General features: G+C 42.6%; 2 protein-coding genes across 5 annotated transcripts in view; both read right to left on the reverse strand.

Annotated features, from left to right (window-relative positions):
- ltn1 (listerin E3 ubiquitin protein ligase 1) overlaps nucleotides 1–5,555 on the reverse strand; it is a 169,624-nt gene extending 164,069 nt beyond the window's left edge. For all 4 annotated transcript variants that reach the window (XM_068040504.1, XM_068040503.1, XM_068040502.1 and 1 more), the window contains exons 1-2: nucleotides 5,433–5,555; nucleotides 2,364–2,567 (exon numbers count right to left, since the gene is read on the reverse strand). In XM_068040504.1, coding sequence (XP_067896605.1) covers nucleotides 2,364–2,567; nucleotides 5,433–5,474 — 246 coding nt within the window. In that variant the 5' untranslated portion in view covers nucleotides 5,475–5,555. The remainder of the gene's footprint in view (nucleotides 1–2,363; nucleotides 2,568–5,432) is intronic.
- A 5,562-nt stretch (nucleotides 5,556–11,117) lies between these two features.
- Nucleotides 11,118–24,381, reverse strand: rwdd2b (RWD domain containing 2B). Its single transcript, XM_068040513.1, has 5 exons — nucleotides 24,291–24,381; nucleotides 21,717–21,954; nucleotides 21,541–21,608; nucleotides 19,282–19,644; nucleotides 11,118–12,273 (listed from the first exon to the last, which is right to left on the reverse strand). Exons 2-5 carry the CDS (start codon nucleotides 21,906–21,908, stop codon nucleotides 12,021–12,023), a joined length of 876 nt encoding a protein of 291 aa, XP_067896614.1. The 5' UTR covers nucleotides 21,909–21,954; nucleotides 24,291–24,381; the 3' UTR covers nucleotides 11,118–12,020.
- Nucleotide 24,382: the final 1 nt, after the last annotated feature.

Here is a 24,382-nt window from a genome sequence, read left to right on the forward strand (position 1 = left end):
ATTATCTCATGGCTGATCAGTAGCACAACTTAATTTACCTGCCTTTGCTTCACATCCTTTGATACCCTTTATAGAAATCAATCTCAATCTTGAAAATGTTTGGGGGAAGTGGATTCCAGATTTCCATTACATTTTGTGTGAAAAAGTGCGTGCATATTTTACTCATAAATGGCATAGCTCCAATTTTAAGATTATGCCTGCTTGTTCTGCAACCCACCAGAGAAAACAATTTCTCTGTATCTACCCTGCTGAATCACTTCATTTTAAAGACCTTGATTTGATCACCCCTCAAACTTCTAAATTCAAAGGAAAAAAGTGGTTTAACTTAACCCTTTTAAGTCCTGCTATCATTCTGGTGATTCTGCACTGTACACTTTTCAAGGCCAATACATTTTTTTCTGAGACAAAGCAAAATACTGTAGATGTTGAAATTCTGAAATAAAAATAGAAAATATTGGAAATACTCAGCAGGTCAGGCGACAACTGTGGAGAGAAAAATCACAGGCAGACTACGTTCAATCACAGAGTATATATCCTCTGAGACACGGGATTGTTATTGAATCATAATGGGCTGAATTTTAATAGCATGCCGCTAACTGTGGTGGCGCGCTTTGAAGTTGGCAGTCCATCCGTGCGGCGCGGCCACCGCTGAGCTCGCACGATATTTCGCGCGGGGGCTGATTTAAATGGAAGGGGCGGAGCGGCCACCCCGATGATGTAAAGGGGACAGACGCTCCATCCCCGGCAACAGCGTTACTGTGCAGGCGCTGGCGCCATTTTTAAAGGGCTTCAAGCCTTGACAGATCATTTGAATATTTAAAGGGAACATTACCTTTAATTTTAAATAAAAACAGTAAAGTCACATCAAAGACCCTCTTCCACCACCCCCACAATTTATTTTCCTCTTCCCCCCGCCACCACAAAAAAACATTTTTGCCAGTCCCGACTCTTCACCCCCAACCTTTATGATCTTTGCCCTTCAACCTATTCCTACCATTCCCTCAGCCAATGGAATCAGTTTTCTCTGCTCCCCAACCCCGACCTGAAAATTACACTCCTCCCCACCAGTGTCTCGCCTCGGTTCCCCAAATGGGAATATTGGCATGGGATGGCTGCCCCGTCAAGGGAAGTTCATTAACATGCATTTGAATTAATTTTACTATGCAAATGAAGGTTCTGCCGAGGGCCGCACCAAGGCCTCACTGCTGCCGGTAAAATGCGGCGGGGCCTTCTCATTGTCGGGGCTCAAGACAGTCTTCTCCTGGAAGGATTTTCCAGCCCCCACCCCCCCGGCCACGACCCATGACGCTGGGGGGAGGGGTGGGGGGGGGGCTAGTAAAATTCAGCCAAATATGTTCAGATTTATTGTTGTTTCTCACCATTTTGATCACTACCATTCATCCTACCTGCTGTTAGTCCAGTCATCACTATATGAAGTTGTACTAATGTATCTTTTCAAGGGTTATTTACTTTGGGGAAGGGGGGGGGCGGGGGAGGGGAAAGGGCCATATAATTAGATTCATCATTCACATAAGGAAATGCCCAAAACAATTTTATCCCTCTTTTGCCACGAAGATGCACCAACTCAGTAGATTTTTGATTCAGTAAATCCAACTGTGAATTGTAAGATGGGGGGGGGGGGGGGGGGGGTGGTTCAACAACATTAGAAAATATAATGTTTAGTAAATTAAAATTCAGTATTCTGAATATTCAGAATTGAATATATAGCATGGTATGCATTTTGTTATTATTTATTGAAAGCAAATTTCAAGAAAATGAGAATATTTTAGTTGTAACTCAAATGTTTGTTAATACAGGTATTTAAATTCTCTCTCAAATATTACTACAAAACACTGATTACCTGTTAAAAATAAAGTTACTGAGATACACAAAAAGAGCTGACAATAAATGAAATAACTTTTAATCTCTCAGCATAGATACATCATTACAGTCATGAATTCTCAACCAAAACACTACAGCTCGATTCCAGAACATCTGCTTTGACTAATACTTCCACCACAGTTGTAACAAGGAATGAGATAAAAACTGGTCGACGACTGACTCTTGTTCATATCACTCAAGCAGTCACGTAAAAAGCAGTCACGTAACTGCCTAGGTTGAAATGACATATTCTGTCCCTCTAATAAAAGGGAGACGTGGGGAAAAAAAGTCAGAAATGGTAACTGCGTCACTTTTCTCACCAACACCCCCCCCCCCCCCCACCCCACCCCATAAGATGTCCATGACATGCAGGTGCAAAGAGAACTTTACAGAATTGGCTTACAATGTGATGCCCCTGGGAATGACTTATACAGGGATCTGCAGAAAAATGAATTTCTGCAGAAGGTAACAGTAAAACGTACTTTTAATTTCGTAGTTGCATCTCTCTTCGACATTTTGCGCAGAACCATTCGGAAGTCAGCATCCACCAAACTATCCACTTCTTCAAAGCCTTGCACTGCAGGAACATAACCCAGTTCATTCTGGGTGGCTCCAAATCCAATAAAGCCTGGAACAGTTCCCTTGTCTTTAGCCAGCAGCTCAGCTGCTTTATCGCTGCTGGATGGCTATAAAAACAAAGCAAATCAAATTAGTCTTATGCAAACCTCCTTAGGAGCAAAACTAAGCCTACACGATGTTTGACTCCAACTCATTCAAACTGGAGAACATTTCAAAAATGTTGTATTAAAACAACAACTGGCATGTGTACAGCACAGATATACCAAGAAGTGTAAATAGTTAGGATGGCAGCACTAAGCCTTAGGAGCATTTAGTGCTGGACTGAGACAAAGCCAGCCTTCAATCGCTGCTCTCTTCAGTTCCCAATCTGTGATTCTCTAAATGCAGGCTAGTGTCTCAGGGGAACAGAGAAAGGGAGGGCTATCACTATTTTATAGGCTTCATCCCTTGAGATAAGGTGAGCATCGTAACAAAAAGCATCCAAAAATGAATGGACTGCAGTGCTGGAGAAAGTTGGAGTTGTTAAGCATGAGTGTTAGCATCCAGAAAACTTTCAGGTTTCAGATGCAGAAAGTGGTATGGAGAACTGCAGGAAACAATTATGTCTATAATGAGATATAGACAATGTGGAAGGTTTCAGGGCAGAAATCAGGTATACTGAAAAACAAGGGACACTGTACTCTTCCACTAATATTTCTTTGGTTTGGGTGTGCTATACCCATAAGATCTGTACATAGCTAGTATGCAAAAGGTATCTAACCAATCGCTATGCAACCCTTCAGCAGAATCCAAGCACTGTAAGTAAAAAGAAGCAACTTTTGTTGCACCATACACTTATATGGATAAAACAGGCATAGGAAACATCAGGAATACTCGCATGGTCGGACTCTAGCAATGCAGGCATCCTGATTTTTTCAACTAGTCTCTTCCTTGGCACTTCCTGATTCTGAACCCCAGCAGTTTTTTTTTGGACACTCATGCTGGACAAGTTCAGGAGCTCACCCAAGGTGAGCATTCTTCACATCTTAGCTCAATCATTGTCAGCAGGCTATTTGACCCTGCAGGGTATCACTGTCCAACCCTATCCTAAACCAACATACGTATACATACTCATAGCATAGGTCACTGCAGAATGATCATGAACCCCAGCTCAGGCAAAGAGGCAGCAAAGCCAATTGGAGCACCAACTCAGTTTTCATTCAGCAATCAGCACAAACCAGGGCTCTAACTCAAACCTTCCTGTACAGCTCAACAAATCATACTGACAACAGTGGCTTTTCATGACACCAGTAGTGCTCTCAGATACCTCAGGAATTCTCTGAACACAGGAAAACAGCTCTCAACAGTTTCCCAATAAAGAAATCAGACTTTCTGATCCACTCTTTGCCCAGGTCAGTTCTCCCTCACCAGATGAAGGCAGTCCAGCTCCAGAGTAAAAGAAAAGAGTGCACGTGGTCCAAAAAGAGCAGTGTTTTTTTAATAACTACTTGCTATGAAACAACTTAGTCTACATCCCAGCAAAATAAGGCCCAGCGTTAGTTTTCACATGCATGCTGACGACACTCAGCTCTACGTCACCACCTCTCAACTCCTCCACTGTTGTTAAATTATCAGACTGCTTTTCCGACATCCAGTACTAGATGAGCAGAAATTTCCTCCAATTAAATATTGGGAACACTTAAGCTATTGTTTTCAGTCCCTGCTCCAAACTTCATTCCCGAGCTACTGACTCCATCCCTCTCCCTGACAACAGACTGAGATTAAATGAGTCTGTTCACAACTTTGGTGTTACATTTGACCACGAAGCTTCCATCTTCATATTCGTGCCATCACTAAGAGTGCCTATTTCCACCTCCGTAACATTGCCTGACTTTGCCCCGTCTCAGCTCATCTGCTGCCAAAAAACCTCATTCATGCCTTAATTCTCTCAAGACTTGACTATTCCAATGCACTCCTGGCTGGTCTCCCACATTCTACTCTCTGTAAGCTTGAGGTCATCCAAAACTCTGCTGCCGGTGTCTTAACTCACACCAAGTCCCGTTCCCCAATCAATCCTGTGCTCGCTAATCTACATTGGCTTCTGATCAAGCAACATCTTGATTTTAAAATTCTCATCCTTGTTTTCAAATCCCCCCCACTCCCCCTATCTCGGTCATCTCCTACAGCCCCACAACCCTCGAAGATATCTGTATTCCTCTAATTCTGGCCTCTTGTGTATCCCTGCTTTTAATCACTCAACCATTGCCTTGGCCCCAAACTCTGGAAATACCCTTTTTGCCTCTCCACACTCCTTTAAGACACTCCTGACCCGAAACGTTAACTCTGCTTCTCTTTCCACAGATGCTGCCAGACCTGCTGAGTGAATCCAGCATTTCTTGTTTTTGACTCCTTAAAACCTACCTCTTTGACCAAGCTTTTGGTCATTTGACCTAATATCTCTTTTTGTGGCCCGGTGTCAAACTTTGTTTTATAATGCTCCTGTGAAGCACCTTGGGGCAGTTTATTATGTTAAATGCTTTCTATAATTATAAGTTGTTATCACATTAGTTTGTGGGATCTTGCTGTGCACAAGTTGACTGTAGAGTTTCCCACATGACAACGTCTACACTTCAAAAGCACTTTTAGTTGTAAAGCGCTTTGGGATGTCCCGAAATGTGAAAAGGTGTGATATAAATGTAAATGTTTTCCTTAAAGCACAGGAAAACCGTGTGTGGGTGATACAGGGGCCAGAATAAATACTTAAAAGGGGAAAAAAGATTTGCAGGGTAACAGTGAAAGGGTGGGAGTGAGTGGTGGGAATAATTGGAAAAATCTTTCAAACATCCGCCACAGACAAGATGGACCGATTGGCCTCTTGAGCTATATGAGTGTACGATTTCAGGAAGAGCGGTGCTCCGTTACAGGAAGCCTGGCATACAGCAGCAATCCACCTCCCTTCCCCGGCCCGCCGCCAATAACACTCAGTCCCTTACCCGCACATTCCCTTTGGTTCGCTGTTTGTTTTTCCCACCCATCTCGTGCCCACTCTCCGGCTCGCGGAACTTCGGTTACTTTCAAACGGCCACGACACTCCCCACTCACTGCGCCTGCGCCAAAGCTCTTTCTGTGTACTCCTCTTGAACCGACCGGCCAGAAACAATAACGCCGAGAGATGTGCCTTTCTGCCATGTTGTGTGTTACAACCCAAGAGAGCAAGTACTAACGTATCAAAAAAAAAAGTTTCGTTTTGTTTTTTTGGCAGTGATAGATTTAGACATTTTGGAAGGCGAGTCGCGGCTCGAATAGTGCAAAATGTATTTTGGGGGGAATGTGGGTGGCACGTCACCCAGGGAATTTAGACTTGTCACTGTTTTGGTGCAGTTTTCAGCATATTGAATCCCACTATGATTCAACATTTGGTCAAAAGTCGTTGATTCAGCAATGCAGTGAATAGAAATATAACATTTATATAGCACCCCAGAGCACTTCATGGAAACGTTATCAGGCAAAATTCAACATCAAGCGAACGAAGGAGAGATGAGGAGGGTTGCCTCCAAACTTGGTCAATGAGGTAAGTTTTAAAGGAGAGGCAGTTGGAGAGTTTTAAGAAGGGAATTCCACATTTAAGGACCTATTGTGTCAGCTGTGGCTCAGTTGATAGCATTCTCACCTGTGAGTAATAAGGTTCTAGGTTCAACTCTCACTCCAGGGCTTAAGCAGAAACGTTAAGGCTGATACTCTGGTGCAGTACTGAGGGAGTGCTGCACTGTTAGAAATGTTATCTTTCAGATGAGATGTTAAACCAAGGCCCCGCTGCATACCTATGTGGACATAAAAGATCCATGGCACTATTTCGAAGAAGAGCAGTGGAGCTCTCCCCAGTATCCTGCCCCTCAGTAAACATCACAAAAACAGACTATTTTATCACATTGCTTGTGGGAGTTTGCTGTGCACATACTGGCTGCTGTGTTTCCGACATTACAACAGCGACTGCACTTCAAAAAGTACTTCATTGGCTGTAAAGCGCTCGAAGACATCTGGTGGTCATGAAAGATGCTATATTCATGCAAGTTGTTATGATGGTGCTTCTATATTTTTAAGTTTTTTTGAGAACTTGTATTTAAATTGTGGAGATTTTATAAATGCTGGACTTTGTGTTTTTTTAAAAAGAGGTCATCAGAATGTCTTTTGGACTTGGTTTGTAAACAACCCTTACTAGAAGTCACCTGTCTTCAGATAAGTACTCAGAGAGGACTTTTTGACTTGGGGAAGATGTTTACAAAGAAGTGACGGGTCAAGATTTATAGGGGTCAGGAGGCTTGACTCTTGAATATTGTTTTGGTTTCGCTTTGGACAGGCAGTTGGGGTATGGACAGTGTTTTGAAAGGGAGTTAATAAATCAATCTGCCAAGGTCAAACCCCAACGCAGCCTTTTCCAGCTCTTTGAAAAGCCTGACAGTTTTTCCATCTCTTTGAGAAGCGAGTGTAAGAAATAGAGAAATTGATGCTGCATTCCTCCTGAAAGGCTTGCTTGAAGCCGTTGTTGCCACATTTCTCCTGAGCTGGAAAAACCTGCCGCATAAATCCTCTGCGTCGCCTGAACGAATTGCTCCAGAAAAGGATCCCAGTGACCCATCCCCGGATGCCAGACCAAGAAAAGGGACATCTAACATCTTTCTATATCTTCTCTTTTTTCTTCAAAAATTAGCAAGTATTTGACCAAAGTATTTTCTTATTTTTTTTTGTAATGAAGCTCTAAAGAGAAAATCTCATTATTTTTCAGTTAACCGATGTGTGTGTTAGGGGCTAAAGTAAAAAGGAAACTTTCATATTTCAATCTGTGTGTTAATGCTTTTCTTCATTACTGGTTAATACATGTTTTATAATAAACTGATAATTCTGTTGGTTATTATAGAAACTTGGTGTATTTTATTCTGGGATAAAAATAGAGTCTATGATTGACCGTATCGGTAACTGGATAAAAAATTTAAATATATGTTGTGAGCTGAGGAGAAATGGAACTAGAAAAGAGAGTGCACTCCTCCTGCCTTGGTCATAACGAAGTCTTTTTTTTTATTTGCTGAAGGCAGAGCTGCCAATGGTCAGACAATCAAATTTTAAGATGCACAAGAGGGCAGAGTTGGAGGAATGCAGAATTCTTGAAAGGTTGTAAGTCTGGAGAAGGTTACAAATTTGGAAGGGACAAGGAAGGGATTTGAACATGCAGATAAGAATTTTCAATTTGAGGCATTGGATGACCAGTGTAGGCCAAGCAGCACGGAAGCAATGAGTGAGATGAACTTGGTGCGTGATCGGTTGCAGGCAGCAGAGTTTTAGATGAGTTGAAGTTTATGGAGAGTGGCATAAGGCCAGCCGGGAGGGCATTATAACAGTTGTGTTCGGAAATGACAAAGACATGGATGACGGTTTTGACATTAGATGGACTGAGGCAAGTGATGCTGTGGAGCTGGAAATAGAGGGCATATGGGAAGAAAGGAGAGATATTAATTCAGGGTTAGTACAGGGGGTAACCTGGAGGAATATTTGGCATGATGGGCAAGGGGAATGAAGCAGAATGGATGTTCTCAGTCGTAGTGACAAAGAAGCCTATGTGCTCTTTACACTGGCTGTTGGAGGTCAGCTTGGCAGGACAGGCTAAAAGGGTCTAAGAACATGGTTGATAGTGGAGAAAAGGAGCCGGGGTTATCTTTTCTTTCCAGGATGATATTGGAGTAGTAACTTGCTTTGGTAGAAGAGAGCATTCTCCAATAGTGCTTAATACCAGATCTGGCAGTGGATGATAAACAGTTTTGTACCAGTTATGCTGAAGTTCCTTGGACTTGAAGGAGTGAAGATGGGAGCCATACTGGGGAAATGACCGGGTGGGAGACAATACCTGTTTTAATGGGGAAAAGGGCATTAAAGCTGGGGGGAGTGGTTGAACAGATCAACAGCTGAAGAACCATTGTGACAAATATAGGGTGAAAGGCTAGGCATTTAGGAGTTTGAATTGGTATTTGTAAGTGGCTTGAAGGAAAGTTTACTTCAGGGATGGGCGCTGAACGAAGTGGGGTGGGGGATGTGAGTGATGAGAAATATATGTGGTATGAGATGCTGTTGTCTATGATTGCGGTGGTGCATGTCAAGAGCCCACATGAGACGGCAAGACATAGGTGAATTTATGGGAAGGAGAATTTATATGGAGAGGTTAGGGATGGGTGTTTAGATTTCTCCTTGGGATAATACCAAGAGAGTCACAGAGGGTAGGGTTTTCCAGGGGGATCTCAAGCCTGAGGCAACAGGAGAGCAGGAAGGTACAGTAGTAGAAATGGGATGGTCTAGGGATTGAAGGGGCAAAATACCTAAGAGGGGAGAAATGAAAACTGCTTAACTAGATGACAGGAAGGGGAAGAGACAGGAGAAAAGAAACAGAGGGATCAAGAAAAAAAGGGAGATAACCAAAATACACATGCGAATAGACATAGAGAATTCAGTTTACACTGGCATTGCAAAGATAAAGACAGATATGTCAAGGTTATAAACAGATAGGGAGAAGATGAAGTGTGAAAGTCCAATATTAAAGTCGGAGGTCCAGTGGTGGGATGAAATTGACTCGTAGACCGATTGGAGTCAGCCTGGGGCATCGACGATGCCATGTCCATGTTTGGAGACAGTTATGCAGGCGAGTCCAGGAGCAGAATACCAGTGGGCACATGGCTGGAGATTGAATTCTTACATCTGCATGTACTACCTGTCAACGTTTTCCATTATAAAGCTGTAGAGCTACACATATAATAAAAATTGTCTCTGTATACTCATCACTCAGTAATTACATCTTGTTGGTGCAGGTGCTGCAATGACACTACTGTTATAACAACAGAATGGCAACTGAAGTACATCTATATGTTCTGATCCAGTTATTATCCCACGTCGGCTTCCTTGGTGGAGGAGGAATCGGAGCGGCAGCGGCCGCCATGGAACCCGATGCTGGGATTGCCAGACCCGATCTTCCTGGTGGCGAGGAAGATCCATGGCGGCCCCTGCGCCGCTCTGCAATGGGACCCGAGTTTGCATATTTAAATTAGATATTTACATGAATTAAAATGTAAACCGCCGTGATCTTACCATCAGTTTCCAATCTTCAGTGCGACATGCATTCACGCGCCTTCACTTTCCCATCCAGGGAAAGCTGGCACCACTGAGGTGGGGCAGGGGTGAACTCTGCACTCTGATGGGTATTGGGGGGGTAAGAAGGAAGCGATGAACTCTGCAGTCTGGCGGGGGGGGGGGGGGGGGGAGGGTGGCGCGGGGTGAACTCTGCACTCTGATGGGTATTGGGGGGGTAAGAAGGAAGCGATGAACTCTGCAGTCTGGCGGGGGGGGGTGGGTGGCGCGGGGTGAACTCTGCACTCTGATGGGTATGGGGGAAGGGGTGAATTCTGCACTATGATGGGTATTGGTGGGGGGGGAAAGGGGTCAACTCTGCGTTATGGTGTGCTGTTTGCAGGGCTGGCAGCCTTTTAAAAATGACGCCAGCACCTGCTCCTTCAACAGGTGACGCTATGAATGGCGTCGCAGAGGCCGCCCCCAGCACGTGATCAACACCATTCTGGGAGAATGTGGTTTGCTTTATTTTTCTTCCTACGTGGAACACTTTACATTAGTCTGCATTAAATTTCATTACCATTTTACTGCCCATTTATATTTCTGTCCAGCTCGTTTAGTAATTTCTGAGCTGTCCCTTGTACTTCAGTATGATCTGCAAAATTTGACAACTTCACAATGAGTTTGAGTCCTGGAGCACCCCACTCAGTACTCCCACACCACCCCCACCCTAACATAACTCTCATGACCGATATTATTTGGTTACCCTTCAGCCATGAAACAGATTTCAAAATATGGCTAATTTCCAATGTGCCAGGAGATTAGCTCACAATAGTTCTATTTAATCTCTGAGTAAAACATCAAGAGTATCTGCTGGTCAATATTTCTCTTCACGAAAATTAGTTTCTATTTTCAGTAAACGTGTGCTGCTCTTATCCCTTTGAAAAGAAAACGAGGCACATAGAAAAGGAAACTTTTTGCTTTTAGATGCTTGAGCATTATTCCAATTGAAGTGAGCAAGTGATTACAGTAACAACTGTCTGATTAACACAAAATGTTACATATTTACTGCCAAACCCTTTCCTGCCAGAATCCAGCCATTACTGATATAAAGGCCCTAATCTTTCAGGACCAGAAGGGGAAACCCAGAAATCTCAGGGAGGCAAAGGTTCTGCTGAATTTAATGGCAGGACTTCATTATCATTTTTTAATTTCTGTTTGCCACCTGGCAGCTGGCCAAGTTGACAGACTGACCTTGTCGGGTGGGGAAGGCCAGCAGTAGTAGATCGCAACCATGGACCGTTGTCAATGGTCCCCAGCGTTTAAGAAAGATTGGGGGTTAGTGTGTGGATATCAAAGCCTGGCAATTGAGAGGGAGGAAAAGCTAGGGGTTGAAAAGAGGGTGGGGTGGGGTGGGGAGGGGGAAAAAAATCAATCTTCAATCGGGAGGGGAAGAAAAGAGATTGTAGAGAGGGTACAATCGGCAGATGGTTTGCATGAGGAGCGGTTGGGAGCACAGACAAAGTTTACCAAAACAAGTCACTTCTTGAGAATGCTAAAAATGCAAATTCACCATCAATTTTATTACAAGAAGTATCTATTTAGACATACAGAAACCTTTAAAGCACAGAAAATGCTGGAACTACTCAGCAGGTCAGGCAGCATCTGTGGAGAGAGAAACAGGTAACCTTTCTGGAGGCCATTCAGCCCATCATGTCTGCACTGGCCCAAAAGGAATTAACCAGCCTAATCCCACTTTCAAGCTCTTGGTCTGTAGCCCTGAGGTTACGGCAGCTCAAGTGTGTATCCAAGTGTCCTTTAAATGCAATGAGGATTTATTAACCTATAGATTCTAAAAATGGTGTTGAAAAATGGTTCATAGATTGATTTGTTGATGAATAAAAAATGTAATGCTACTCTGAAGTTGAATAATTATGGCACATTTCTACATACGCTAGGCAAGTGTTCTGGGCGATGAAATTAAAGGGCTTTTCTTCTACTCATTACCAATCAGAAAAGTTACTGTCTTCAACAGTAGTTAGTTGAAGATAATCATGGTAAAAGGTATGAGAAGGTTGTCATAATGCACTCATTAAGTTTGTTCTTGAGGGGTTTTTTTGGTAGTGTTTAATATGTACAAATTCTCTAGTATTGATTCATTAACCACAAACCTATTATAACCATATCTGGATATGTCTGATCATAGCAGCCTAATAGATTACAATCAGACAAATAAATAAAAAGGACCATAAAAACAATGAGTATTGTGAGATTCCTGGTTAACAAATCAGATTTTTTTTTTTTAAAAAGCTATTCATTTAACTAGGATTTTTAATAAATCAATTAATTTCTAATTTATGTAGCTGGTTAGGACTGGATTGCAATATTGTATGACATTCACAGCATAACATGCCACATTTAAACAAAGCTCTTTTTTTTCTGTTATAGATAAACAATGATATGGGCATATAAATGATTTAAGAAGTTTTTCCTTCAACACCAAAGTACAATCGAAAAATGTCTCCGCATTCCCTTTCATTTAAGAATTGATACAGCTGCCCCAGATCCATATGATTTCCCTTGTTACCACGTACGTCAAATATTTTCTCTTCAAAATCTGTAAACTTGCGAAACATTTGCATTGCAGTATCCACATCAACCTTTGTTATGTCCAAGGTAGCGTCCTCTCTGTGACGGATTAGAATCCTCTTCCAGGTCAACCGTTTTGTTCTAGAAGGAGATGGAAGTATATTAGAAGGATACGGAACCGGTGGTGTGGTGTGGTGTGTTTGTGCAGCATATTACAGTGTTGGTTTGAGCATTTGTGCCAAGATATCCACACCCCCACTTAGTTCCCAGTCTTAGCCATATCACTCTGGGAAAGCAAAGTTCAGGCCAGCCACAACGCTCTTCAACTCAAGTTAGTTAAACACGAATTGCCTTTAACAAATACTTGCTGTCTTTCATTTATTAGTCCATAATTTCCCAAGTCCCAATTAATTTTGTCTTGCGTTAAAGTCTCTAAAATGTTCCTCACAACTGACATTCGGCTGACTTGGCCTGTTATTGACAGGTTTATGCCTCACCCTTTTTTTTTTGAACAGGGGTGTAACATTTGCAACCTTTCAGTCCTCTAGCACCACCTCCATATCTAAAGAAGATTAGAAGATTGTGGCTAGAGTTTCCACAACTTCCATCCATACTTTGCTGAGAAAAGTAGGATGCATGCCACCCGGACTGTGTGACTTTTCTACTTTGAAGATTGCCAACCTTTCAATAGAGTCATAGAGTTAAACAGCGCAGAAACAGGCCCTTCATGTCATCATGCCAGCCATCAAGCACCTAACTACTCTAATCCCATTTTCCAGCACTTGGCCTGTAGCCTTGAATGCTATGGCGTTTCAAGTGCTCATTTAAATACTTGTTAAACGTTGTGAGGGTTCCTGCCTCTACCACCTCTTCAGGCAGTGCGTTCCAGATTCCAACCACCCTCTGAAAATTTTTTTCCTCAAATCCCCTCTAAACCTCCTGCCCCTAACCTTAAATCTATGCCCCCTGGTTATTAACCCCCTCCACTAAGGGAAAAAGTCTCTTCTTATCTAACCATTGAGCACCCCTCATAATTTTGTATACCTCAATCATGTTCCCCCCTCAGCCTTCTCTGCTCTAAGGAAAACAACCCTAGCCTTTTCAGTCTCGCTTCATAGCTGAAATACTCCAGCCCAGGCAACTTCCTGGTGAATCTCCTCTGCACCCTCTCCAGGGCAATCACATCCTTCCTATAGTGTGGTGCCCAGAACCGTACACAGTACTCCAGCTGTGGCCTAACTAGCATTTTGTACACCTCTTTTATCCTATCCATTATTACTATTACCTCTTCCTTTATGGCTACATTGTCAGCATCCTCTTCCCTCGTGAAGACAGATGCAAAGTACTCATTTAGTACCTCAACCATGCCCTCTGTGTCCACAAGAATATCTTTTTGGTCCCTAATTGGACCCACCCTTTTTGTTATTTATATATTTATAAAAGCCTTTTGGCTTCCTTTTATGTTAGCTACTAATCTATTCTCATACTCCTGTTGCCCCCCTTATTCCCTTTTTTAGATCTCCTCTGTACTTTCTGTATTCAGCTTGTTTCACTACTGTATTGTGAACATTAGATTTGTTATAAATCTCCATGTTCTATTTCATTTTAGGCTGTATTTGCTGACAACGCAACCACGAGATGGAGCAGTACTTGTATATGGGCAAATGCAGCCTCAGTGAAACATCACTGCAACATTTTTGGCAGCTGCCAGTAGTAAAGATGGCGCTGCTCAATTTATCACAAAAACAAATGAAACCCAAATGCCCACAGTGGCTGCGATTGCCGCCTCCATTCCACCCCCAACAGTACCCCGCTCCTTCCTGCCGTTGTGCTTCTCTTTGCCACTGCCTCCCATGCCCATCTGCTCGCCACTTGCTCCATGCCATGCCAGATCACCTCCCTTGGTCACTTACTGCCCGCTTCACACCCTACCCTGCCTCACCCATGGGCCACTTGCTCCTGGCCAAGCCACTTCATCTCCTCTGCTCTGCTCCCCACTTCCTTCCACTTCTGCTCCCCATTCCGTCCTGTTCGCAGTCTCCCTCCCCTCCCCATCTTGTCACTTTCTCTCTCTCTGTCCTCCACTTTCCCTGTGTGGGGAAGAAAGCGGGAGGGAGCGGGGAGGCAGAGCAGAGGGGAAGAAGCGAGTGGCCCACATGTAGGGGGGGGGTGGAAAAGGGTGAAGCAGGGAGTGAGTGGCCAAGGGGGTGAGGCGGGGAGCGAGTAGCAAGCAGATGTTGCAGAAGGCGATGATGTTTTCACGCACATGCGCAAATTCGTTCTAGAAAGCCGGGTGTTGGCGCAGCACCATACTGATAGCAAGAGTTCGTTCTGCACATGTGCAAAGCTGAGAGCGCTCTGAAGATGTCGGCACTGGGCTGCGTTGTCAGGAGTCACTTTGCTCATTTTAATGCCTATATCTTTATCTGCCTATATCATCCAGGGAGCTCTAGATTTGAACGACCTTTCCTCCTCGTGGGAATGTGTCTACTCTATCAAAAATACAACCTACAAGAATTAGGCTGTAAGGTACAGCACCACCAAGTGGCAATTAGGAATGCTGCAAAGTGCAGAAGCAAATATTTAGACATTTTTAATATTGATAATTTGAGTACATTATAGCATATCTTTGGAAAATTATTCCACAAATAGTTATCAAAACATGGTTTGAGGATATTGTCGGCAAAAATAAACATTACCCTAAGTTACACACAAGGGGCTGGACTTTGTGCAGGCGGAGCTCCCGACGCTGGGCCGAACAGGCAGGGGGAACCCCACCTCTGCATTTTCATGGCCCCCACCCTCCCGCCCCCAGAGCGATCCTTTGGTGTTTTGAAATGCAAGTTTCAGGAGGCAGGATCCTCATCCCTTTAAAGATGGGGATCCCGTCTCCATGAGCTGCCGGCCAGAGGGCTCACAGCTCAGCAGTATTGGCAGCAACACCAGCGGCAGTGGCCACTGCCGGTACTGCAGAGACCTCGGATCCAGGCCCAGCAGTGGAACCCAGGCCCAAGATAAGTGAGGTGGGATCACCGGGGTGGTCTTGCGGTCCAGGTGGAGGGAGGTCCCGGGGGTGAGTTGGTACCCGGTGGGTGTCCTCCGTGGGCCACAAATTGCCCATGGAGGAGGGACCACCCGTCCAAGCCTGCAGGGAGGGCACCTCGTTTTACAAGGTGTCCTCCTTGCGCGGCGAGGTCCCCTACCAGCGGCAGCGGGAAGAGGCCCGTAATTGGCCACTTAAGGGCCTCATTTGGCCTCTGGGCGGAAATGCAATACTTCGTGCCCCACCCCTTCCGATCCTGCCTTGGGAGGGCCTATATAACCCAGCCCCAGAACTCGAGAATTAGGAGCAGGGATAGGTCATTTGGCCCCTTGAGCCTGCTCTGCCATTCAATAGGATCATGGCTGATCTGATTGTGGCCTGAACTCTTTCCTATCTGCACCCCCCCCCCCCCACCCCCCATAACCCTCGACACCCTTGTCGATCAAAAATCTATCTAATTCAGCCTTGAATATATTCAATGACCCAGCCTTCACTGCTCTCTGGGGAAGAGAATTCCACAGACTAATGACCCTCTGAGAGAACAAATTTCTCTTTATCTCAGTCTGAAATGGGAGATCCCTAATTTTTAAACTGTGTACCCTAGTTCTAGACTCCCCCACAAGGGGAAACATCCTCTCAGCATCCAGCCTGTCAAGTCCCCTCAGGATCTTTTATGTTGCAATAAGATCACATCTCATTCTTTTAAACTCCAATGGGTATAAACCCAACCTTTTCTCATAAGGTTACCCCTTCATCCCATGGATCAGCTGCATGAACCTTCTCTGAACTGCTCTTAATGCAATTATATCCTTTAAGGAGACCAAAACTGTACATACTATGGCCCTATACAGCTATAGCAACAATTCCCTACGTTTATACTCAATTCTCCTTGCAAAAAACGCAAACATTCCATTTGCTTTCCTAATCACTTGCTATACCTGCGCACTAACTTTTTGTGATTCATGTACTAGGACACCCAGATCCCCTTCTACTGTAGAATTCTGCAGTCTCTCTCCATTCAAATAATATCCTACTTTTCTATTCTTCCTGTCAAAGTGGACAAGTTCACATTTTCCCACATTATACTCATAGCTAACAAATCTTTGCCCACTCACTTAACCTATCTAAATCCCTTTACAGACTCTTTATGTCCTTGACAGCTTAATTTCCTATCTATCTACTGTACATTTGGTCCCTTCATTCAAGTTAATATAGATTGTAATTAGCAGAGGCCTCAGCAATGATCCCTGTGGCACTCCACTGGTAACAGCTTGCCAACCCGAAAATGACCCATTTATCCCTACTCTCTGCTTCCTGTTAGCTAAGTAATCTTCTATCCAAGCCAATATGTTACCCCCTACACCATGAGCTCTTATTTTGTGTAGTAATCTTTGATTTGGCACCTTATCATATGCCTTTCAGAAATCCAGGTACACCACATCTACAGGTTCCCCTTTATCCACCTTGCTTGTTACTTCCTCAAAGAGCTCTAATATATTAGACACGCACGACTTCCCTTTCACAAAATCATGTTGGCTCTGCCTGATTGTATTATGATTTTCTAAATGTTCTGCTATTATCTCATTAATGGACTCTACCATTTTCCCCATGACAGATGTTAGGCTAATTGGCCTATAGTTTCCTACATTTTGTCTCCTTCCTTTCTAGAATAGAGATGTTACATTTGCAGTTTTCCAGTCTGCTGGGACCTTTCCAGAACCTACAGAATTTAAGAAGATCACAACTAATGCATCTACTATCTCTGCAGCCACTTCTTTTAAGATCCTAGGATACAAGCCATCAGGTCCAGGATACTTGTCAGCCTTTAGTTCAAATAGTTTCCCCAGTAATTAATAGTGGACTGAGCACTAGAGTTGAGTAAAGGAGTTGTGGGTCTGGTTGGAGATTTCCAGTCCAAAGTCAGGTAAGAAGTGTTGAGGCTCCACGTTGGACAATAAGGCCTGGAGAAAATGTAACCTGTGAAGCATGGAGGAGTTCAGGAGACAAAAATAAGGTGCTCGATCCCTGAATTGTTTTACCTTTTAACTGAAAGCAATGTCTCAGGAGATGACAACAATAACATATTTATATTACACCTTTAAAATAACATGTCCCAAGGTGCGTCTCAGGAGCATTACCAAACAAAATATGACACTAAGCCACACAATGAGATATTAGATCAGATGACCAAAAGATTAGTCAGAAGGGGTAGGTTTTAAGGAGTATATCAAAGCAAGAAAGCTAGTTAGAGAGGTGGATGGAATACCAGAGCTTAGGGCCTAGGCAGCTGAAGGCATGGCGACCAATGGTGGAGCAATTAAAATTGGGGTGCTCAAGAGGCCATAATTAGATGAATGCAGATATCTTGGAGGATTGTGGGGCTGGAGGAGATTACAGAAGTAGGGAGAGGTCAGGCCATGGAGGGATTTGAAAACAAGGATGAAATGTTAAGATCAAGATGTTGCCTAACTGGGAGCCAACACAGAGAGCAAAGCGGTGATGGATGACTGGGACTTGGTGTGAGTGAGACACAGGCAACAGAGTTTTGCTTGACCTCAAGTTTACACAGGATAGATTGTGACAGACCTGGCAGGAATGCGTTGCAGTAGTTGTCTAGAGTTAACAAAGGCATGAATGAGGGTTTCAGCAGCAAATGAGCTGAAATGGAGGCGAAATTATGGAGGTGGAAATAAGTGGTCTTAGTGAAGGCGTGAATATGTGGTCAGAAGCTCATCTCAGGGTTAAATATGACACCAAGATTGCAAACAGACTAGTTTAGTCTCACACAACACAATAGCAAAATACTACAGATGCTGGAAATCAAACAAAAACAGAAAATGCTGGGAATACTCAGCAAGTCAGGCAGAATCTATGGAGAGAAAACCCAGAATTAACATTTTAGGTCTGTGTCTGCTACGAGGGAGAGGGATGGAATCGGTAGCTGGGGAACGTAGTTTGGAGTGGAGATGGAAAACAATGGCTTCAGTCTTCCCAAGATTTAATTGGAGGACATTTCTGCTCACCCAGCACTGGATGTTGGATAAGCAGTCTGATAATTTAGCAACAGCAGAGGAATCAAGAGAGGTGATGGTGAGGTAGAACTGGGTGCCATCAGTGTACATGTGAAAACTAATGCTTTGCTTTGATGTCACCAAGAGGCAGCATGTAGATGAGAAATAGGAAGAGGCCAAGGATAGATCCTTAAGGGACACCAGAGGTAACGGTGCAGGACAGGGAAGAGAGGCCATTCTAAGTGATACTCTGGGTACGATTAGATAGATAAGAGTGGAACCAGGCGACAGCATTTGCACCTAGCTGGATGACAGTGGAGAGGCATTGGAGGAGGATGGTATGGTTAACTGTGTCAAAGGCTGCAGGCAGGTGAAGAAGGATGAAGTAGGATAGTTTACCTTTGTCACAGTAACATAGGATATCATTGGTGACTTTGATAAGAGCTGTTCCTTACTGTGAATGTGGTGGAAAGCTGATTGAAGGGATGCAAACATGAAGTTCCAAGAAAGATGGGAATAGATTTAGGAAGCGACAACATGTTCAAGGACTTTTGGAGAGGAAAGGGAGGTTGGGGATGGGGCAGTAGTTTGCAAGGATAGAGGGGCCAAGGGTTGTTTTTTTGAGGAGAGGGGTGATGGCAGCAGATTTATAGGGGAGAGAAAGAGAGAGAGACAACACCTAAAGAGAGAGAACCTTTAACAATATCAGCTAACATGGGGACCAGGAGGTGGACATGACAAGCTCATGGACAAGACAAGCTCAGAAAGGGCATGAGGGGAGATAGGAGAGAAACTCAAGAAAGATGGGAGTTCAGGGCTAGGGAATATTGCTGATGTGTGTGGTATAAATACAATAAAAACCAAAAACACCACAGTAGGTAGAGTACCAACTGGAAAAATGTATTAACCTGAACCACAGCGGGGTGGGAAGGAAAACCAAATCTCTTGGGGACAAGGAGTGGCAGATTTAATAATTACATCTCTGTTCCCCAAAACTATGGTGAGGAATACAAATTCATATTTTATCCCATGCTCTGTTGGACTTCTTGAAGGTACTTATTCTAAAAAAAAATCAATAATATACCAAAGTCAAACCTTGCCCAGTATTCCTCACATGCACTCTGCGGTCCTTCCACACAAAACACTCCAGGCTTGCCAGGCATACTGAACCCCGTAAGTGAAAGCTCTTTTGCCCATTCCAGAATATTCTTTCTCTTTTCTTTGTTATAGATGTGGTGGCTGTAGATCCAGAGTCTGGTACCAATTGCATCTTTGGTTCTGCTAGCAGGTTGTCTCTTTTCAACTGGAATTGTTTCTTTGCTCATGTATGTGGCTGCATGGTCTTTGATCCATTCAATTGCATTCAACACACATATCTCACCACAACAGTTTTCTCTTAAGTAATCATAAAGGTCTGTATTTAATTGTGCTTGCTGTGTTCTGTATAAAGCATCTGATCTGAAAAATAGAATATGTTAGATACTTTAAACTGGAGTTATCTAGTTTACAGCTTTCCAAGATACAGAAAAATCAACCGAATGTATTCTTTCAAATCAGCTCAGGAGAGTTATCACAGAATCGTTACAGTGCAGAAGGAGGCCATTCGGCCCATCATGTCCACACTGGCTCTCTGAAAGAGCAATTACCTCAGTTCCATTCCCCCACCTTCTCTCCGTAACCCCGCACATTCTTCCTTTTCATCTAACAGTCTAATTCCCTTTTGAATGCTTCAATTGTACCTGCCTCCACCACGTTCTCAGGCAGTGCATTCCAGACCTTAACCACTCGCTGCATGAAAAATGTCACTTTTGTTTCTCTTAACAAAGACTTGAAATCTATTCCCTCTCGTTCTCTATCCTTTCACGAGTGAGAACAGTTTCTTTATCTACTCTGTCCAGACCCCTCATGATTTTGAATACCTCTTTATCAAATCACTTCTCCAAGGAAAACAGTCCTAACTTCTCTAATCTATCTTCATAACTGAAATTTCTCATCCCTGGAACTATTCTCATGAATCTTTTCTGTATTCTTTCCGATGCACTCACGTCTTCCCTAAAGTACGGCACCCAGAACTGGACGGAATACTCCAGCTGAGGCCGAACTAGTATCTTATACAAGTTCAACATATCTTCCTTGCTCTTGTACTCTATGCCCCTATTAATAAACCCCAGGATACTGTATGCTTTATTAACCGCTCTCTCAACTTTTTTTAATACAGAGCTTATTCCATAATTGTAGAAAATGTTGAAATACTGAGCAGGTCTAACAACATTTGGAAAGACAAATGATGGATAAATATTTTGGATGTAGACACTTTCAACAGAACTTATGATGGGATTGTACACAAAATGTTTACCTGTGTTTTTTGCTTCCAGATGCTGATGGATGGGCTAATTTTTTCAGCATTTTCAGTTTTATTTCAGTGTGTGAGAAAGAAACCTTCCACTATTGTCCTGATTCCCTTGATGGCAAAACCACCCCATTTCTACTGCACAATGGAAAACTGCAAATGCACAGTTACTGCCAGTTCTCTATAGCAATTGAAAGGGCAGACCTGACAGAAATTCTTGGAATGGCAGCAATCAGCATTTTGCTATTAGTGGTACCCAATGAAGCTGCCCCAAAGAGGGTGTCAGTGCCGATCTTTATGCTACAGCCTTGTCTCCAAAACTACTCTACAACTGAGGTCAACCTTTTAAGAAAAAGAGGGAATTAAACATCAACTTTTAGCTACTGGAACATTGACAACATCCATATCCCATTACATGAACTAAGCACAAAATTCTAAATCTATCTCATTCACCTCTCGTGTCAACATTTCCCTCCCCATCACAAACAGTTCAATAGCTATTGCTTCTTGAAACTGACCACGCACACACACATTCAAGGCACTGTTGTACTAGATTTTTCCAACAATGCTACCAGCCTGAATATTTGAGGCAGAAGAGAACATGCACTTCCCCTCTGAGAGGGAGATATTTGGAGAGCAGGCCATTCTGACTTATTCACACACAGCTTCTAGCAGTCTCTTGCAGAATAATATTATCAGCAACCAAGGTGCAGGGCATCTGCTTGACCAAGGTATGGGGAGTTACAATGGAAGAGAAAAGAAGAAATAAATGAAATGATGGAATCTCAACTATTCTTCACAAAAAAAGCTTCTCGTCATGTGAATTACAGAAAACAAAAACATTTGATACTTAAAACTGAATCGTCAAACAGTTTCTAATTATACCAATATAATTTGAAGGTGCTTTGCTTAAATTGTTTCATTTCAACCAGCTGAGAGTGACGGCTTCACTTTTTCTTAAAATAATCTATTGGACAAATCCACCATAAATGCCTGTACTGTACCTTGTTGAAATTTCTGGTATCACTGCTGGATAATTTGGAGGAAAGGCAAAAGATAATGCACAAACTACCTGAAAACAAAAGAAGTAATTCCATTGGAAGAAAATAAATTACTTTCATGTACAATTATTCAAAACAACCAATGTATATCACGTAAACATTTCTAATGCAGTACTGACATTAGAAGCATCCAGCTGGAGGTGTACAGTGAACTGTAGTCTTGAGGTTGGTGGGTTCAGTATCTTTCCTTGTACGTAGTCTCTGAGATCTGCTAAAGCCAAGTGATCATCCACTAGAAGCTCATTAGGAAACATGCTGAACAGAAGCTCCAGTTCAGATATCTGGGCCTCAGCATTAGCAGGACTGGACATTTTTTCAAAGAATGGCTTCGAAAGGTTGATAACCCAATTGGAATATCTAAAAAAGAAAGTTAACATGCTGCATATCAAATGCTAATTATGTAAAACTAACACTGTTAAAATAGCTTTTTTTTTTACACTCCTTGGGTGGAAATTCTCCAATGTTAAAGACATCCTCCTGTAGAATAAGTATGGAGATGCCCATGAGTGGAATTTCCTCACTCCTAGTGTGAATGCACATAAGTAAATAGAATATAAAGTACTATATTTACAGAGTGATTAGCCTGTTATTGCACTCATTTTATTTGAAGCATATTCTAGCCCATTATCTATACTAAACTGACAATTAACAAAACATGGAGGTACCCAAGCTTCATTCATTAAAATGACCAATATCAGGTGCAATTGAAATGTTTGACTGATCCCATTTCCAGTTTCCATGGTCCTAATGTTTCTCCAGCTAAGTTCCTTCTCTTTTACCTCCAGACCCATAGACATCCATAGTTTCAAAGTCCAAGAGATTTAGGTGTTCACAAAACTTAATATACAGGTACAAAAAATAATCACAAAGTTTAATGGAATGTTGGCCTTTATCTCAAAAGGGTGGGAATTCAGAAATGATGGTTCAGTTGTACAGAGCTTTGCTTAAAACCCTCTGAAGGACTGCATTCAGTTTTGGGCCATGAACCTCAGGTCTTGGAACAGGTACAGTGCTGATTCACCAGAATTATACCAGGGCTTAAAATGTTAAATTATTAGGACAGGTTTCATAAACTTGGCTTGTACTCCCTTACACTTAGTGAGTTGAGGGGTGATTTATTCAAGATGTTTAAGACAATGAAGGGATTTGATAGGGTAGATGCAGAGAAAGTATTTCGTCTGGAAGACAAATTCAAAAACCCAGCTGCCGTTCTAACGTTCCAGGTCAAACTTTACAGTTATCTGCCAACAACGTAAAACAAATGATGTCTTTGTCCCATTGTTACAAATTTGGGTCTGTCATAGAGTCCTTCTTAGTTTCAGTAGCACAGGTGGTTTGAGCATCTTACTATTGCATTCTAATCCTAACAATTTTATCAGAATACCTTCTCTGAGTGTATTTCATATATTTTCGCTCCATCACCAAGACTGCCTAACTTCCAACTCCATGACACTGCTTGGCTCCAAACCTGCATGAGGCCATGTGCTGCTGAAATCCTCATCCATGCTTTTGTTACCTCTTCATTTGACTACTCCAATGCTCTCCTGGAGACCTCCATCAGCCCTAAAAGGCTTTGCGATCTCTGCGCTCCTCCAATTCTAGCCCCTTGTGCAACCCTGATTTTAATCACTCCATTATTGGTGGCTATGCTTTCAGCTAGCTTGATCCTAACCTCTGGAATTCCCTCCGTAAACCTCCCTGCCTCTCCATCTGTCTCTCTCCTTTAAGATATTCCTGTGGCATGGTGTCAAAAATGTTTTTATTGATATTGCTCTTGTTAAGCACCTTGGGACATTTTGCTATGTCAAATATGCTATATAAATGTAAGTTGTTTATTTGTTGTTCATTGCTAATGAGATCAGAAGGGTTACTGAGGAGTTCTGCTGTTAAACATTTTTCTGTGTGGAAACTTTTGGCTTACTCAAACTTAAAATAATTTCTCACAAATTGACCTGTTCCAGCATTGAAATTATGCTTATGGAATGAAAAGTGATTGATTTTGTATTAAACATTTGTGTTACACGTAGGAAGATGGAGAATTAAAGATAAGCATTCGTAGTGCTGTTTTTATGAGGTATTTCGCAAATGTTTCCTTTAATGGCTTCAGCCATTTCACCTATCAAAAGCTCACCTGAGGGGAATGCTGTCAAAGTTGCTACTATTCCTTCTGCAGTTAAAACAGATTCTTCCAGTCAACTGGATATTCAAAATATTTTTCATTTTCTAACATAGCTTCTTCACAAAGTGTTTGACTATTTTACAAACACATGTAAGTAAGTCACAGTGAACTGTGTCATGAGCTCAAGTGATGTAACTGTCATTAAACATTTGGTTCGTGACCTTTTTTTGATCTTTCTCACGTCTCCCCAAAAATGCCACATTTCTCGAATAAGGAACAAAGCTTGATCTGTTCAGGATACAGTGCAAAGATGTTTGGGTCCTTGATGGAGTATTTACACACGGAAATAAATACAACAATGATCAAAAGGTCGAACAAGCTTACAGTAATTTAAATAGATGAACGTTGTGTTAATATGTCAGCGTAAGGTAAAATAGCTTTAAGGCAGTGAGAGAGGCTAAAAAAAGTTAAATAAAGGTAATGCAACTGCTTGACTATAGCCTCACAGGTCCGCTATTAGCCACTTTTATGGGACAAATATTACACTGAGAACACAAAATACACTGTACCGTACCTGTTTTGTAATTTGTCTTCCGGTTCCAACTGTTCTCTCGGCGTGTGTGTGTGTATTTTGACAGCTCTGGGCCACCGTCTTGTTAGCTGAGT

This window comes from Heterodontus francisci, chromosome 10 (genome assembly GCF_036365525.1).
Source record: "Heterodontus francisci isolate sHetFra1 chromosome 10, sHetFra1.hap1, whole genome shotgun sequence".
Lineage (NCBI taxonomy): Eukaryota > Metazoa > Chordata > Chondrichthyes > Heterodontiformes > Heterodontidae > Heterodontus > Heterodontus francisci.

What these genes read in the sequence shown, in the direction of transcription:
- rwdd2b (XM_068040513.1), bottom strand. Translation starts at nt 21,908, where the DNA reads ATGTCCAGTCCTGCTAATGCTGAGGCCCAGATATCTGAACTGGAGCTT. An exon ending in TCCAGCTGGATGCTTCTAAT is followed by an intron (nt 21,609 to 21,716) that starts GTCAGTACTGCA and finishes TTTTGTTTTCAG; the next exon opens with GTAGTTTGTGCATTATCTTT. An exon ending in ATACCAGAAATTTCAACAAG is followed by an intron (nt 19,645 to 21,540) that starts GTACAGTACAGG and finishes TCTATTTTTCAG; the next exon opens with ATCAGATGCTTTATACAGAA.